This window comes from Erigeron canadensis, chromosome 3 (genome assembly GCF_010389155.1).
Source record: "Erigeron canadensis isolate Cc75 chromosome 3, C_canadensis_v1, whole genome shotgun sequence".
NCBI classification, from domain to species: domain Eukaryota; kingdom Viridiplantae; phylum Streptophyta; class Magnoliopsida; order Asterales; family Asteraceae; genus Erigeron; species Erigeron canadensis.
In genome coordinates, this window is record NC_057763.1 from 47,221,107 (window position 1) to 47,238,265 (window position 17,159).

Here is a 17,159-nt window from a genome sequence, read left to right on the forward strand (position 1 = left end):
AAATATTCAACATCCCACTTCTACATCAATATATGCGGGTATGCCACTTTATAAATCAAGTCACTCTATCTTATACCATTTAGGGGGCGTTAGAATTCCATTTTTGAACATGTTTAGTTGGTAGAATGATAGAATTGGAATTGCTTGAATTCCTTCAAATTCTCTAAATTAAAGAATTCATCATTACTTTAGTTTTGTGATGGAAAGTTTAAATTTTCAATGGTTCTATCTATTTGAATTCCCTCTTATCATTTTTATTTCTCAGGTTGCCTCCATCTTCCTGCACTTTTTATTCTACACTTCCACACATCCACACCAAACACCTCTGATATTTTCTTGGTAGTCGCCTACTGCTATGTTTCTACCATCTCAGTACTTCCCTCTTTCAACCCTTTCAACATAGATCTATGTGTATAGGATAATATTATTATTGATATATCAATACTCTTATATTATAATCTATTAATTAATAGTGGGTAAAAAAAGTTATGGTGCAATATACTGATATAGTATGACTATATCGTGGTTTGCTGTGAAAGGATGTATGTCGGTGTAATGAATATACATTGTTATTATTACAATTGTTAATACTATTGTTTTTAAGGTTAGTTTTGTCATTTTATATAATTTATATTAAAATTGTTTTATCTGAATTCCGTTGAATTCTGTCAACCAAATACAAGACAAATTTTAAAACTTTCAGATTTCAATTATTCAAATTCAATTCTTTTGACAAATTCTAATTTCTTAAAAAATATTCAGTGAACCAAATGGCCCCTTAGTATTACCTATGTATGTATTGTAATATGATTACTATGTGTATGGGGTATTATTGTGTTTTCACATATAAACTAAGCGTTTTCAAAACTAGCATGCTTTTACCCGCATTAAACTTTGATTCCTTTCAATGCAGACGCAGTTGCCAGTTGAATTCTTCTTCACCTAAACACATTTTTCTAATCATTTGTATTTTATAAGTGCAAATAATTGTTAGTTTTATAGCGTGTGTCTATACAAATACGTATGGAGATATATAGACACAAACTAGTGAATGCATGTGTCGATTTATTTTTAATATTTTTTTAGGTAATTTAACTATTTAAGAATTAATTAAAACAACAATAAGATTCATTATTTGACTAGATATGCTTGGTGGTATTTAAAATGTAGTCTCTTTTTATCAAATCATTGGTTCCCTCTTTGAACCACGACCATTCAAGATGCGTACCTTTTTTTATTATTTTTGACATTTACCTAATTATTCCTTATATTCCTTTTTGGGTTCTTTAATTTTGTTGTAATCAACTTAATAATTCAATTTCATTCTAAAAAACTTTAACATATGTTATCTCTTAGATTTAAAGTGTAGAGTTTTGTTAATAACGGTCATTAGGGTTGTTATTAATTAATTTGATGCATTAAAATTTGTATTTTGTCTTACGAAAATTTAGGGAACGATTATTAATATATGAAGTACTACTTTTTATGCATGTAATAAGCTGTTAATGACAACCTTTAGGGCTGACATTATCATTTTCCTAAAGTTTATCATGCTCGTTACACATAAATATTCATTCTCATCTTGTGTAATAAAATCAATTATATAAAAAAAAAATACTACTGATGGTAAATACAAACTAAATTCCTTGGTTCTATTACGACTAGTCGTCTTTGTCTATATTTTGGATTTCTTGGAGTAATGTCGTGTCTAGCTTTTTACTTGAAATAAAACTAGCTTCTTTAATTTTTAATTGACCAATGAAATATGTATATCGACATCAGACGTACATATACTCTTTTCTATTTAAAAATGCGTAACATCTATCGTATTAGGTCACATATCGAAGATATGGGTGTTACTAGTAAAATCTAAATTAGGTGATTTCAGAGATTAATAGATATTATATTTGTGTATTTAACATACTGTAGAATCAAAAGTATAAATTTGTTTACAAGTTTTCACTAGTAGCACATTTAGGTGCTAAAAAAACATATACTCCGTATATGTTATACCCTTTATTTTAATACTCAAAATGTTCAATTTTAAAAGTATTCATTTTGGTAATGCTTTAAAATCACAATTAGATTGTTGTATCTAAGTCAAAAAGTACCTCTCATCCTGAAATAATCGGATAGAAAAAATATTTCAGTTTATCGTTTCATTTTGTAAATGCTTGTTTCATATAGTCGATCGTTTATTTAAAGTTTTTATATATGCGTCACAAATGTGTTAAGGATATTTCTTCTGTTTAAAACTAAAGCTGAAAATGGATTTCATTTGTTGATGAAGTCTATCAAGTCAAAGTGAATAGGATTCTATGAATCATCATGAGAACTTTGTTCCAACTCTGAGATTTTTCCTATCATGTTCACTAATAAAAATTGTTTAAACGTGGTCGAATTATGAAATAGTCGAAATACCTAATATATTTTCACAATTTATATCTTATTTAAAATCAATTTTATATTGTCAAAATTTTTATTTATATTATTAACCCATTTAGTATATTACTAGATTTTGGCCCGTGTCAAATATACGAGATATTTAAGAAATTTTCAATATAAGATAAATGGTCAAATATGTATATTTAAATATTAAAAATGTAGGCAAGCTCAAATTAAATTAATATAATTCTTAAAAATTGATTACATATATTTATTTCATTTTTTAAATCTTTTTTATACAAAATATGTGTTTATATTTTTTGATCTAACATTTTTTACCTTATTAATACATAAAGATACTTTAGATCTTACTCAAAACACATTACAACATATAATTGTCCGTACTTGAAATACTGGAGATTGTAGTTATAAACCAACTTTAGTAAAAGCAGTTAATAACAATTTTAATGACTACCTTTTATTTCTTTATTTAAAATAATGTATCAACTTGTCATGCGAAAACCAAAATATATAGATTAAAGAACAATATTTAAAGTTCATGATCGAATTAAAAGATAAATTTTGACATACCAATAAATTGAAATTGATTTAGACTAACGAATTATTAGTTAATAAAATTAAAATTATATAAGTGTTAGTATTATATGAAAGAAAAGGAGTTTTATATATTTTATGAAAGAATTTTTTTAAAAACAATATATTGAATTTTTTTTTAATAATTAAATGTTAAAGAATAGAATAAAAAACTTCAAGTTGATTGCTACAAAATGTATAAGTTAAGTATTTAGTGAGATTAAAATGTGTAAACTATCGATAAAAAACAAAAAACTATAAATTGTAAAAACTTTAGATAATGATTAATAATTAGATAATTATAAATTATTACTTTTTAATCTTTATTATAAGATTCATTTGGAATAGAAAAGTTTAATAGATATACATGTAAAGTTGGCTTTTATAGTTTTATCAACAAACATCCATAGTAGCTATCCATATGTATATGCGTATAGCTGGGCTTCAATGCATAAGTCGTAACAAATTTAGATATATTAATTATGTTAAATTTAAATTTAATATATAAAGATTTCCATAAATTTTAAGTTGTAATTTTTATATTTATGACATCATCAATTTTTAATTTGATAAAATTGAGCTTTATGATTGGTTAATAAGCTATTAGGTCAGTTGTCTTTTAGTATATATAAAGATAAAGATAACATTTATCTTTTAATTTTTAATTGTAATTAAAATTTCTAAATATATATCTTATTAAAAACAAATAAACTTAATTACAAGTTGAAATACACATAAAATAACCTTTTTATTATTTGTTTGAAAAGAGAATAATGTGACAAAATATGTAATCACTACAACTATTAAACTTGCGATAAACATAATAAAAAGTAGTTGGATGCCAAAAACAAAAAATAACAATCAAAAGGAACTATGAAACAAGTCGTTCAAAGGTTCTCATTGTTAATTAATCACGCTATTTAATTGAGATTATTTTAAAGTACTTCTATTATTTCAATTCTATTAAGCGCCCCAAAAAATGTTTAGATAAACTTTTCTAAATAAACGTATTAACATTTCAGATCGAGATGAATAAGATGAAAAAGCTACAGAAAGTGAGCTTTTTACTATTTGTTTGTTGTTTTTACCCGCTCTAAAATTGTACCTAGTGTGATTCAAATTTAGAATATGTTATATATAAAAAACTCAAAAGTGAATACATGGCTGTATGTATCCAAGTTTAAATATAGATTCACATATTATTATTCGTAATAAAAATGTTATACATTAAACCACTTTTTAAAGATAGTTCTTGCCTTCTTTGGATAGGAAAGGTAAATATTTATGGATAAGCATAATATTGGTTGGGTAAAAAAAATCACAAAACAGTAATCAAATTAGCTTATTACCGCGTAATACACGGGATTCGTACTTTGTTTTTACATTAAAAAACTTTTAATATATGAAAACGACTAACATCTAAATAAATCTTTATAAACTTTTGAACCACAATAATAATATCACGTTCTTTGTCATTGAAAATGTTAACAAATAATGTTGTCAGCCATAAAACTAAAAAATATGCATGAAACACGTATATTTCAATAAATATGTAAAAAAAATGGTAAATGCCCAAAAACTCCTTAGTCCCGTAGAGGAATTTTTCCTTTCAAGCTAGTTACCCTGCAACGCTGCTTAACGGTGAAATCCCAAGTTTACCATTATGATAGTTGTGAGATATTAAATACATATCATTATTAACATCAAGTTATAAACAACCTAGCAAGGCACTAGGTGTTTAACATACAAAAGATACAACTAGAGAAAACTTATAATAACCAATCTCTATTCCGACACAATTGAAATATAACAAAAATTAAAATTACATACTTAGATTGGGCAGTCTATCCAAACCTCCCAAGATGCACGAGTCTTCTTACTCCGATTGGTTATCCAAAGATAAGAGGTCGACACAATAGAATTGAACATTTCAACATTGCTTGACTTGATACCATTATGTCTCGACTTATTTCTTGCTTTCCATAAATGCCACTACCAAATGAAAAGAATAGCTTTTAGCACACCCAATCTATCGAGATGTCAGGCACTCTCACACGAGACTAGCTGCTCTTTGGGTGTACCAAAGATGATATCAATCTTAAGCCACAAACACAACATTCCCCTGGTATCTTTAGCAATAGGGCAGTTTTGAAATACATGTTTTATAGTTTCTATCCCAACAAGGCACGTGGGGCATCTAAAGGTACAAACGTCTATGCCCCTAGCGAAGAGATTCAGATTATTAGGAATGCTATCTCGAATTAGCCTCCACACAAAGATGTTAACTTTTTTTGGGATTACGTTGACCCATCTCGTTTTAATGCTGGTCGGACTGGAAAACTGGAGCTGATCAATAGCATGTCGCACATGAGCTGTACTAAATTCGGAGCTTCCATCAAGATTCCAATTCCATTTGTCGATTTCATTAGACTCCAAATAATGTGGAATGGTGCTAAGTAGATCATTTAGTTGCTGTTGTTCACGACCTAGACAAATGTTTCTTCTCCAATTCCAAACCCATGACGAGTTTATAAACCGGTTGCTAACGAGACAATCTTTGTCAAGATCTAAAGCGAACAGCCGCGGGAATATTTTTTAAGAGTTTGATCTCCAATCCATCTATCTTTCCAGAAATGAGTATCCCTCCCATTCCCCACCTTACGTTTACAAAGGTCATTCTTATTCGATATTAAGTCATGAGTATCTCTAACAGACTTAACAATCTTAGACCAGATTCCTTTATTACTTGCTGTAGGATTTTTGAAACAATTATCCCCATGGATAGAATGCGACACCATAATGAAGAATTATCAGAAAGGGCCCGCCACCTCCATTTGTACAAAAAAGCCATATTCATAGCTTCGATGCTACCAAGACCTATACCGCCATCTTCTTTAGCCGCAGTAACATCTTTCCATTTGATCCAAGAAATTTTTTTCTTATTGGTAGAGCCACCCAAAAAAAAGTTGAACGAATGGACTTTAATATGGGACATGGGACAGAGGGAGTATAAATGACTTATAAGACACATTTATTCTATAAAACTATGAGAACTAAAACTGTTATTCACTAATTATTTAGTCAATGATGATGTCATCAAAATGATTTAATGGTAAACTATAATAGATAAAATTCGGCCATTACTTTTCCAATTTAGAATTAAGGGTTTTGTTTTAGGGAAAATCATACACGCAGCTAACTGCATCTACCATAGATGCAGTTGTAGAGACAAATAAAAATGGAATTACCTTTTTGCCCTTCATATATTTTTATAATTACAAAATTATTCTCTTTAATTTATACCCAAGTGCAGCCATAAATTATGCAGTTAACTTAAAAGATAAAGATTTAAAGGGCTCATACTGAAATCCGTTAAAGCCCAAACAAAGGAGGCCCAGTAGTCACCCCTAAAAACCTCAACTAAAACCCCCTCCGGCTGTTTCAAAACGCACGCCGGAAAATCTAACGATGGAGTTTGAGAAGAGAAAGAAAGCAAGTTTAGCCACCATGACATCACCTGAGCCAGACAGATCACCAAAAGGAGATATAGATGCACCTATTATCCCACTTCTTAATACCATTAACTCACACCCATCTTACTTCACCACCAGTTCTTGCTCCGGCCGGATTTCCATCTTATCAACACCAATCACCACCGCAACAACCACCGTAAAGAAAAAAGCCAAAGGTGGCACCTGGGTCTTTATTACCCATGACCCAGCTGACCCTAAATCGGTTCAAAATCTCATCTTTCCAACTGGGTCAACTCAGTCTGAAAAGAACCAAGAAAATCTTGTGTTCAGGTTTGAGCCTTTGATTATTGCTGTTGAATGTAAAGATGTATTGTCTGCACAAAAGTTGGTGTCTTTAGCTATTTCTTGTGGTTTTAGAGAATCAGGAATTACAAATGTGAATTGTAAAAGAGTTATTGTTGCGATTAGATGTTCGATTAGGTTAGAAGTTCCGTTGGGCTGTACGGGGAAGATAATGGTGTCGAAAGAGTATTTGGGGTATCTAGTTGGGATTGCTAATGAGAAAATGGAAGCTAATAGGAAAAGAAGTGATAGTTTTCATGAAGCATTGTTGAAGACTGAGTTCTTTATGAGACCTGGGATTGGTGATTTCGAGTTTTTGAACTTGAATCAAGATTCGGGTGATGAAGATTTGTTGATTAGTAATGGTGAAGTGGAAGATATTCAACTTACAACAGAGGTTATGGACGAAGCAAACAATGGTAAGATTATTATTCTTCATATTCTCTTTTATGTTTATCAGTTTGTTAGATTCTATTGGTAATAAGTAATTGTTACCAGTGCAATGGATTTAAGTATAGGAAACAGCGATAAACTATCTAAGAGGTATTACAAATACGAGTTAACTACTTTTGTTGATATCATGAAGTTAATGAAGTCATGCAATGGTTGACATGTTGGATATGCTGTGTAAATTTCAATATTGCTATTTTAGGTTAATTTGGAACTAGATCTACTTATTGCAATCATGTAAGTTAGTTTTGGTTCACAATAGTCTATTATTTTGTTGATAACAAGGAATTTAACTTACAGACGTATATTTTCGTGATCCATAAGAATAATTACATATTCCACTCACAAAACTTGAAAACTGGTAACAAACCATTGTATATGCAAAAATGTAAGTAATATGTTAATATAGGATACTGTAGTTATAAAAATGAACAAATTTTTATTAACTGTGTATATGTAATTGCTAACTTAATCGTTACACTTGGCACTTACTGTCCTAAATTGTCCATTTCTGCAAAGGGTCAGGCCCTTCTACATTTTTGCGTGAATAATCGTTTTTTGCAAACAAAAGCCTTATAATATGGTTTTAGAAGTTGATGAAGCTAAAAGTAGGTGTATAGACTAATCTCGTAATTTTCATAAAACAGGAGGAATGTTAGTTCTACATCGTTGAAATCGCTGTCTCAATTTATGAGTCTTTCTTAACCTTGTAACAATGGATTAATAGTACCAGTCTTGTATTTCTTAATCTTGTAACGATGGGATGGGAGTATTGTTGGCATTTATTTTCTTAACATTCAATTGTATTTAGTCTCTCCATTCGTATTGAAGTAGATATCCATTTCGTCATCGTTATATTGTATGCGTCTTGCAAATAAGAATAAAAGACCCCACATGAATTTTTTGTAAGTAATTAATGTTTGACTCTAGGATATGTCCCTTTTAACATGGTTTGATGGTTAATTTGTAAAATTTTTGGCAGGGTTTCCTGAACTTAGTCTTCCTATCAAACCTATCGTGATTACTGGTGAACCGATTGAGAAGCTTCATCTCTGGGGCCATTCAGCCTGTACACTCAAAACTACAAAGGATGTCAAATCAGTCCTTGTGTTTGGAGGTTTTGGAGGCATGGGAAGGCATGCACGGAGAAATGATTCATGGCTTCTAGATTCAGTTTCAGGTCAACTTGAATTAGTTGTCTTTGAGAGCACCCCATCACCACGTTTAGGTCACACGGCTTCTTTAGCAGGTGATCTTATGTTTGTTATTGGAGGTAGAGCTGATCCAGAGAATGTGTTAAACGATGTCTGGGTTCTTAATACAACAACAAACGAATGGAAGCAGGCTCAGTGTAGCGGGGTTGACTTTCCTCAGAGGTGATCACCTGGCTATGCTTATTCTTGTGTTATCTTTATATTTTCGCCATACTCAAATTGCATGCTTTCTTGGTCTCTCTCTAAGTCCCTCCCCCCCCCCCCCCCCAAATTTCTAGTTTTCTAATACTATTATCATTGTTTTCTTATATATTGATTGCTCCACAGTCATCGACATGCAGCAGCAGTCATAGGGTCAAGTATATATGTTTTTGGTGGGATTCACAATGGCAGCATCTCTTCAGCAATGTATAGGCTTGATACCCGCAGCTTAAAATGGGAAGAAGTAAGTGTTCAAGGGCAAAAACCGTTTCCTCGTCATTCCCACACATTAGTAGCCTACGGTTCTCAATTGTATATGTTTGGTGGACACAACGGGGTGAAAGCACTCGGAGATCTTTACAGTTTTGATATCCATTCATGTGCTTGGAAGAAAGAAAATATGACAGGAAGTATACCGTACGCACGGTTTTCCCACACCATGTTTGTGTATAAAAATCATATTGGTGTTATAGGAGGGTGTCCTATCAGGCAACACTATCAAGAATTATCAATATTCAAAGTGGGGTCCAGTACCTGGAAGCGAATGAAGTTGAATTCTATTGGTGAAGATCTTTTTGTTCGTTCCACGACAAGTATTGTTGGTGATGATCTTGTTATTGTAGGCGGCGGTGCTTCCTGTTATGCATTTGGAACCAAGTTTAGTGAACCAATGACAATAAACTTGCTTCCATTAGTTTCTTCTGCTGAAATTTGTGATGAAATCAAGGATCAAACAAATATCCATATCGAAAAGAGATCAAATGGGGATTTTAATGTAAATCTTGAGGGTACATATGATAAGATGATAGTTCCTTTGCATATGGTTTTGCAAATTGATAAAAAGCATGCGAAACCTACAAAAGACATATTAAAAAAGTTTGGATGGTTAGACGCGGAGAGAAAAGTATACACTCAGGAAAATGGAGTTTATGTCTATTTTCCAATCATCAAAGAATTTGGGGCACTTTACCAAAATAAAATACCAGGATTAAAGGGAGTTTTGGACGATGTAGATGACTTTAAGTTGCATGAAGTACATAAGGTTATTTCTAGTGCAAGAGCCTTGGATCTTTTGGTTGCATTAGGTGCAACAACACATGCTGACGATATTGTCAGAGTTCGAAAAACTTCATGCTCTCCACTGAAATTAATGAAAGAAAATGTTTCTTTGTTGTTAAATCGTCACAGTTTGCCTTTGACACTCTTAGAACAATTACCCACAAGGTATGCAAGTTCTTTTTCTTTGGTAGATTAATTCATAGTGGGTCAAATCAGCCTGTTCATAGTGCGTCATATATTCAGTTTCCAAGGGCTTGTGCTAAAATTCATATTTGACCTCTCAAATAAAAGCTACTTATAAATTCTTATTTATTATTTACCGGGTTAAGTTTATGGTGACTTTGAAGACTAGTGGTTTAAACGTATGAGCAGTTGAGCACACTGAGCGGGTGTTTATATTTTTGGTTTCACAGTGACCATTGCAACTAGAATAATCAGATGTAGCTATGCAGATGATTAAATCTGGGATACAATAATCATTGTTTTCAAAGCAGCTTACTAGTATTTATTTATTCAAAGCAGCTTACTAAATACTAAACATATTGTAGTCACAATCACGTGTATGCTAAAACTCTATGTTCATTACCGTGACTTCCATTTTAATGCACATCTAATCACCTTGTAAGTGACTCAATGAATTATTTCATTTAGGCTCACTAGGATTGAGCTTGCATGACTATCAAAAGAGCCGACTTGTGTCGTTAGCAGTCATACTTGAGATGCATAATTAACTTGCAATCTTATTCTCAGATGGGAGCGATTAGGGGACATTGTTGTGATTCCTGTGACTTCTTTTAAAGACTCTGCATGGGAATCACTAGGTAAAGAGCTTTGGTCCATTGTTGCAGAATCACTTGGTGTGTGTCGCCTTGCTCGACAAGTAAGCTAACTTTCTAAACCATGCATGTTATGCTCCACAAATTGGTAGCTGGTTAACAACTAAGTGGAACTTTATTTCTTAGGGCAGGGTCTCACCTACCGGAACTAGAGACAGTGGGCTGGAGATTCTCGTTGGGGACAATGGATGGGTTGACCATTGCGAAAATGGGGTTATTTATTCATTTGATGCTACCAAGTGCATGTTCTCGTGGGGTAATCTCTCTGAAAAGCGTCGAATGGGGCAGCTGGACTGCAAAGAGGAAGTTATTGTTGACTTGTTTGCTGGCATTGGATACTTCACATTGCCTTTCCTTGTCAAGTATGGTTTTTTTCTACTCATTTGTTGATTACATGTCTAATAAATTTGAATCTAAAGTATGGCAATCTGCAATAAATAATACCACATTCTACTTTATTTATAATTTGGTTACCTGACTTAAAAGTTTTGTTATTAAAAGCCTAAAACCATTCAACTTCTGGAAACGAGTATAAAAGCCATCCAACTTTGCTACCATTGTAAAAACCATATAACCCTGTCAGCAAATTACAGGTTTCTTGGTCAAAATAATCAAATTTGAAAAGCACAGTGGTTTTAGTTAAACAACAATTAAATTCCAGTGTTGAAATTAGACTTGAAGTGAAATGACATATGTCTATTTCTTACTGTTCATAAAAGATTATTCTATAGTTTATCAGTTATAATGTAGAAAAAGTCTCAAATTTGATCAGTCACTTGAACAGTTAAACATTCATTGCCGATCTTGTGGTTTGGACAGGGCTAATGCAAAAATGGTGTACGCTTGTGAATGGAATCCCCACGCTGTCAAGGCTCTGCGGCGTAATCTTGAAGCAAATGGTGTCGCTGATCGTTGTGTTGTCCTTGAAGGAGATAATCGTGTTACAGCACCTAAAGTACAGATCCTTGTTTTCTACTTCTATAGTCACTCTCATCTTGAAAAAACATAGAGGATGCATATTTCTAGCTGATTACTTACTCCGTGCCATAAGTGTTACAACCTTAAGCTTGAAGGTTTTTCGAAATTATAGCAACTTTAAGCTTAAAATAGTTTTTGGACGTTTTGACTTCTTTGGTAAATGTTTTGAATATCCTCAATGCAAACCAAGCGAATGTTGCAGACTTAAATAGCATGACAAATGGGATAGTTTTAACGGTAAAAAGGATACATATTCAATTCCACTGAGGTATTATTACAATTTTTTAGTAGTTCAAGATATTACAATCCGAAAAGTTTACCCCTATGAAATGTATCCAATGTAGCTAAGAACTTGAGCGACTTGAGATTACAAAATTTCTGGAATATTCCAGTAGTACCCCTCGTGTTGGAATCGATGAACCAATTTACCTTCAACCCAATGATACCATTGAGTCAGTATTCAGGTTGTGAGTGCGAGTCTTTTTTATAGACATGTGAGGAGGTTTTTTTTTTTTTTTTTGTCGTTTCAAAAAATCTTTTGGAACCGATGGGCGCATATCCAAGTAACTTGGCGCCAACCTCTTCTTCTTCCTTTTTTTCTTCTTTTTCTAATAAGCGTTTCCTTTTACTTTAAGAGTTCTATTGATAGGATTTACATGTAAGTTTTACATTTTTACTCTATTAGTTTTGGTTTTTTTTGTTATATGTAGCATTTGTTGTACATCTTCATCTCTCTCTCTCTCTCTTTTTTTTTGTTCGTCATCAAAATTCAAAAGGAATTCTGTAAGATGAAATATATGACCAGTTGATTTATATCTTCTTTTTTAATCCAGGGAGTTGCCCATCGAGTCAATCTTGGTTTGCTGCCATCAAGTGAGGGTAGCTGGGTGACTGCCGTAAGGGCATTAAGGTAATCCAACTCTTTGACTAGTTATAAACTTGTAAAATCCAACTCTCTGAGAAGTTATAACATTATACCCTGAATAAGTGTTGGACTGATGTGTTATGCATTCCGAGCAGGCAAATATTAGAACTTTCATATCCTGGATGACTAGATTAAAAGTTGATACGAGTTCTTGAAATTTCAAGAAATTCTTGGCAGTTACATCAAACTTAATAAATAGATGTATATTTTTAGATCAATATTGAAACAAATTTTAATTCATACCTCCCTTGAAAGAGTTTGACATCTAGTCAGTCTGATGTTACCTCACACTTTTGTGACTGTTTTCTTCTCCTTCTTTGGACAGAGCATTTTCTTGTTTATTATATTCATGTACTCTTTCTCATATATCGTTTTTGCAGGAGCCAGGGTGGGATGATGCATGTGCATGGCAATGTGAAGGACTCTGAAGAGGATGCATGGACAGAACAAGTCTCGTCATCCATTAGAGAAATTTCAAAGTCGGAAGGTAAAGAACATGAGCATTACAACATACAGTCTAGCGTTATTCAAAAGGCTTCGAAAAAATCTGAACTATTTTCTGAATTTCAGGTAATAGTTGGGATATAACAGTAGAACATGTAGAACGAGTAAAATGGTATGCGCCTCACATTCGCCATCTCGTAGTAGACATAAAATGCAAAAAAGCATAAGATCAATAATGCAATTTCTCCCTCCCACTCTGCTCGGGTACCTTCCCATTTAGCGGTTTTTGTGCTTCGAGCTGTAAAGTAAAGGAGCAGATTGATCATTAGACTGATTCACAAAAGGTTTGAGGTTAAAACCAAGGAAGGTAGCCCATATGGTCATGGTTTGTTCATGTGAATTATCATGAGCAATTTTGTAGTTAATAGCATACCGTGAACATCCCAATTCATGCAAGTCAAACATGAAATTAAAAAGTAGTCTCGAATTGATTCAGTTGGGTTAATTTTGGGATGTTTTCGGGGTGTAAGATTTAAAGACTGGCTGGCTGGTTTCATTGGCTGATGGTCCCCCCTATTAGAACTAATACTTCGTTGTAAATTGTGCTTTAAAAGGTTTATCATGTATTAAATTGTTGTATGTATTAATGGCTTTGTTTTCTCCTATTCTTGGCCTTTGATGCAAGCAAAATGGAACTGGTGATTTGATACAGGTAATTATGTATTGTTATGCTGATTTGTGGTCACAATGCCCTGATAGTTATTGCTTATAAAAACACAACAATACAACATATTATTCTGTAAATACAAGTGAACTCATTTTAGTACAAATGGCTTGTTCTGATACGGAAACCATAGCCGAATGAACCAGCTGGTTGATGATCTTTCCAAACGAAAACACCAGCAACTTCTAACCTTGGTAATATCAGCAAAAAAGCTCACCGTAAACAATTGCTTTCTATACGAACCAGTCTTTTGTTTTGTTTATAAAACTTAGTTTGTTAAGACTGATCAAATACTAAATGAACAAATTAACAAACAACTTTTGTTGCATATCATGCTAATCTCAAAATTTAATCTTCCAAAGTTGAATATAAAATGATTGTTATGTAATGAGGAATAAAATTAAATCTGAAGGTGGAAGTAAATTCTCGTGACAACTGACAACTCACAACACCATGGTTGCATCGATCAGTCATGGGACTGTATTCAACTTTAACAAACTTTGATATTCTCATGATCCAAGATCGACCGACTTGGATTGTAAAGTAGGTACTTGAATTGCATGTCATTTTGGGTCGTGCATATTTTAAAGAAAGGTTATCATGCAACTTATACCAATGCATGATCTCGATCCGCCGCTCATAAATGTCTTGGCTAGAGATAGTGCAATGAGACAGGAATGAAGCTTTGGAGAAGTTAGTTTCCCCACTTATCAGTTATTAGTCACGAACATGAAATATTCAGACATTTCAAAGCATTACAAAGGGCTATAGCAGGACCTTTGCGAGCTTAATTTGTTAGCAATGTCAGAAGGTTGGCAATCTTTAGAGTATCTAACACAGTTTTTTTGTGGAATTGTATTCGTTTATCATTTACCAATGCTTGGACATCTAGGGTCACTTTAGAAGATAATTTGTAGAGGGCATGAATGGGGTGAAGGCACTCGAATTGAGCTAATTAATTCAATTACATTTCCATTAATTACTTGAGGTATGTACGTTTTGGGATTTGAAAATATGCAGTGTTGTGAAACATAATGTCCGTGACAAATCGTTTCATCATATTCGTGAGATTTCGATCATACATTTTCGTCCTAAGCTAGCTAGCTGTGGTTTTAATTGGATCAAATCTCGATCAGCTCTATTGAATCACCCGAATAACATTTAGCTAACTATTTAGATAAGTTTTAACTACACTTACATTTACAGCTAGTCTTTTTCTCTTGTTTTCCATAGAAGATATCATTACGGAATGTATAAGTTATTAGTTATTGAAATTGAAACACTTTCATCTCATTACGTACATAAAATCAAATCTTAAAGATATAACAGTCTAATACACTAGACTGACATATTTGTTTTATGACATCTCTTTCTCTCAACTGTCTTTGATATTCATCATGCCAATTCACTGAATTCTTAAACCCGAATATTGAATACGAGTACACAAATTAAGTCTATCATTTATATATCCTCTATAAAATTTTAATTTTGTGCAAATTATTCATTACGACTCTTAGATACATATAATCATTTTAGTTTTTTGATGGTTAGATCGCTCAAAATGGTTAGTGAAAGGTTTGTCTTTGACAGATTTTGAATTGACCACGAGCTTATATTATTGTGTGGAACTCATTTTGGACTTGTGAATATATAAAAAATATTTTTTATTTTTTCAATAATGGTTGATTATGTTAGTATATGATCACGTAAAATGAACGTATGTCCGGAAATAATTTAAGCCTACGGGGTCACACGAAATGATATGGTAACTCTATATTATTAATTAATATATTAAAGTAATATATTAATTAGTTTAATCACGAAATAATTAATTTAAATAAGTTAAAGGGTTAATTGTATTTAGTTAATTAAAAAGAAGAATTAAATGTGAAAATAGGAAATTAGTGTTGGACCCTAATTTCCTATGGGTTGGACCGGTTCTATCAAGGGCTTTTTAAACCTTATTTAACTTGTTTTTTAAGATAATTAAACCCTGGAAATTTCGGTCGAACAAACAAAACCAATTCGATTATAGATATGACATCAACATGAAATCTTACATAATTAATACTAGAATTAATTATGTTTTGGTTTTGTTTTTCACGGCAACATATGGTTTTGGTTTACGTTGATTTCGAATTAAAGGAGATACACAACGGGTTTGTGAGTTCGTGATCGGGGTATTAGCATACGGTATGGGGGTGTCTAGTGTGCGATCGTAGAGGGATTTATTTCAAATCCTCATAGAGTTCTTCACTTTATCATCTACATTAAGAGGTAATCCTAATCCTATTTCAAGGTTAATTATTTAATTACATAGTTTTATTTGCTTCCGTTGTGTACTCGTGTTTATTGATATTTGTTATATATTCCAAGAGATTAATGATAGAATTGAGAAATAGTTTCTGTGTAAGATCGAAAATTGAAAACTTGGCATGTACTGATGTACAGTGCTATATTTATGACAATTTGGCCGAATAGGACCCATGACTGAGATGTAACATTTATGTATGTACGAAGACGTGTATTTAACTTTCTGAAAATGTGCCTATATTTCTGCTTCTGAATTACAATCCACATGCTTTTCCTCGTAATCCCATACAATATATACGACTTTTATTAACCAAAGATAAAATTAGTACAACTAGATGCGTATTTGCTATTTGGCAATGGGAAGTGATATTAGTATCACACCACTTGATTAAGTTACCACCATTATGCATTAATTATTTATACAGTGTGGTGTAAAACTTGTATTGTTTGATATATTAATCAAGTTATGTGGTACAAATATCAATCTCTTTTGGCAATACATCCAAATCTAAAAAGATGATTTTTTTATTTTATTTTTTTTATAATTTGTATTTTTGCGACCAGTGTTATACATCAATAAACTACATTACTCTCTATCCTTACTGGTCTTTACAACCATTTTTTACATTATCGCTATGTATGGTAAACATTCATCTAGTCCTCTCAAAACAAAATATATATTATATAGATTTCATTAAATTTCTTTTAATCTTTTCTTTTTTAATCAACCTTTTCAAATGGTTACATTGTTTTAATGGAAATTTTTAAATTCTAAAACATTTGCTCCCTTATTTCAAATAAATGATTGATAACGGTCAAATATTCTCTCGTCTATTTATTATTTTAGACAATTTTACTTAAAATGTCTATAATATTTATTTGAAATATATATAATATTTTTAATAAAATTAATTTACAATATCTAGTTTTAACTCCTAAAATCACCCATTTTATATCAATAATATACATCATTAGTTGTCAGTGCTGTCACCAACAATAGCCGTCGTTACCGATATCACTACCACCACCTGTCCACCACTAGATACAAGTGGATAATGAAGGATTAGGATTATCTAAAGTTAAAGTTGGAAACATCTTGACCTTTGAATTGAAATCAAAGGTCAAAACTTAAAATTATGTAAGAATCTTGACCCTTGATTTTAATCCAATGGTTAGAATCAGTGGCGAAACTTGAAAATTTTCAGTGGGGGGTCGGGATCT

General features: G+C 32.1%; 1 protein-coding gene across 1 annotated transcript; it reads left to right on the forward strand.

Annotated features, from left to right (window-relative positions):
- The first annotated feature begins 6,354 nt into the window (after positions 1 to 6,354).
- LOC122593908 (tRNA wybutosine-synthesizing protein 2/3/4) lies at positions 6,355 to 13,566 on the forward strand. The gene is made up of 9 exons (XM_043766363.1): positions 6,355 to 7,213; positions 8,227 to 8,620; positions 8,786 to 9,883; positions 10,469 to 10,598; positions 10,681 to 10,916; positions 11,374 to 11,509; positions 12,366 to 12,442; positions 12,838 to 12,944; positions 13,028 to 13,566. The coding sequence occupies exons 1-9, from the start codon at positions 6,448 to 6,450 to the stop codon at positions 13,126 to 13,128; spliced, it is 3,045 nt and encodes a 1,014-aa protein (XP_043622298.1). The 5' UTR covers positions 6,355 to 6,447; the 3' UTR covers positions 13,129 to 13,566.
- The last annotated feature ends 3,593 nt before the right edge of the window (positions 13,567 to 17,159 follow it).

Bases quoted from the DNA above. Each gene is read 5' to 3' on its own strand.
- LOC122593908 (XM_043766363.1), top strand. From the start codon at position 6,448: ATGGAGTTTGAGAAGAGAAAGAAAGCAAGTTTAGCCACCATGACATCA. The intron at 10,917-11,373 runs GTATGGTTTTTT...TGGTTTGGACAG, and splicing joins ACATTGCCTTTCCTTGTCAA to GGCTAATGCAAAAATGGTGT. The intron at 12,945-13,027 runs GTAAAGAACATG...TCTGAATTTCAG, and splicing joins AGAAATTTCAAAGTCGGAAG to GTAATAGTTGGGATATAACA.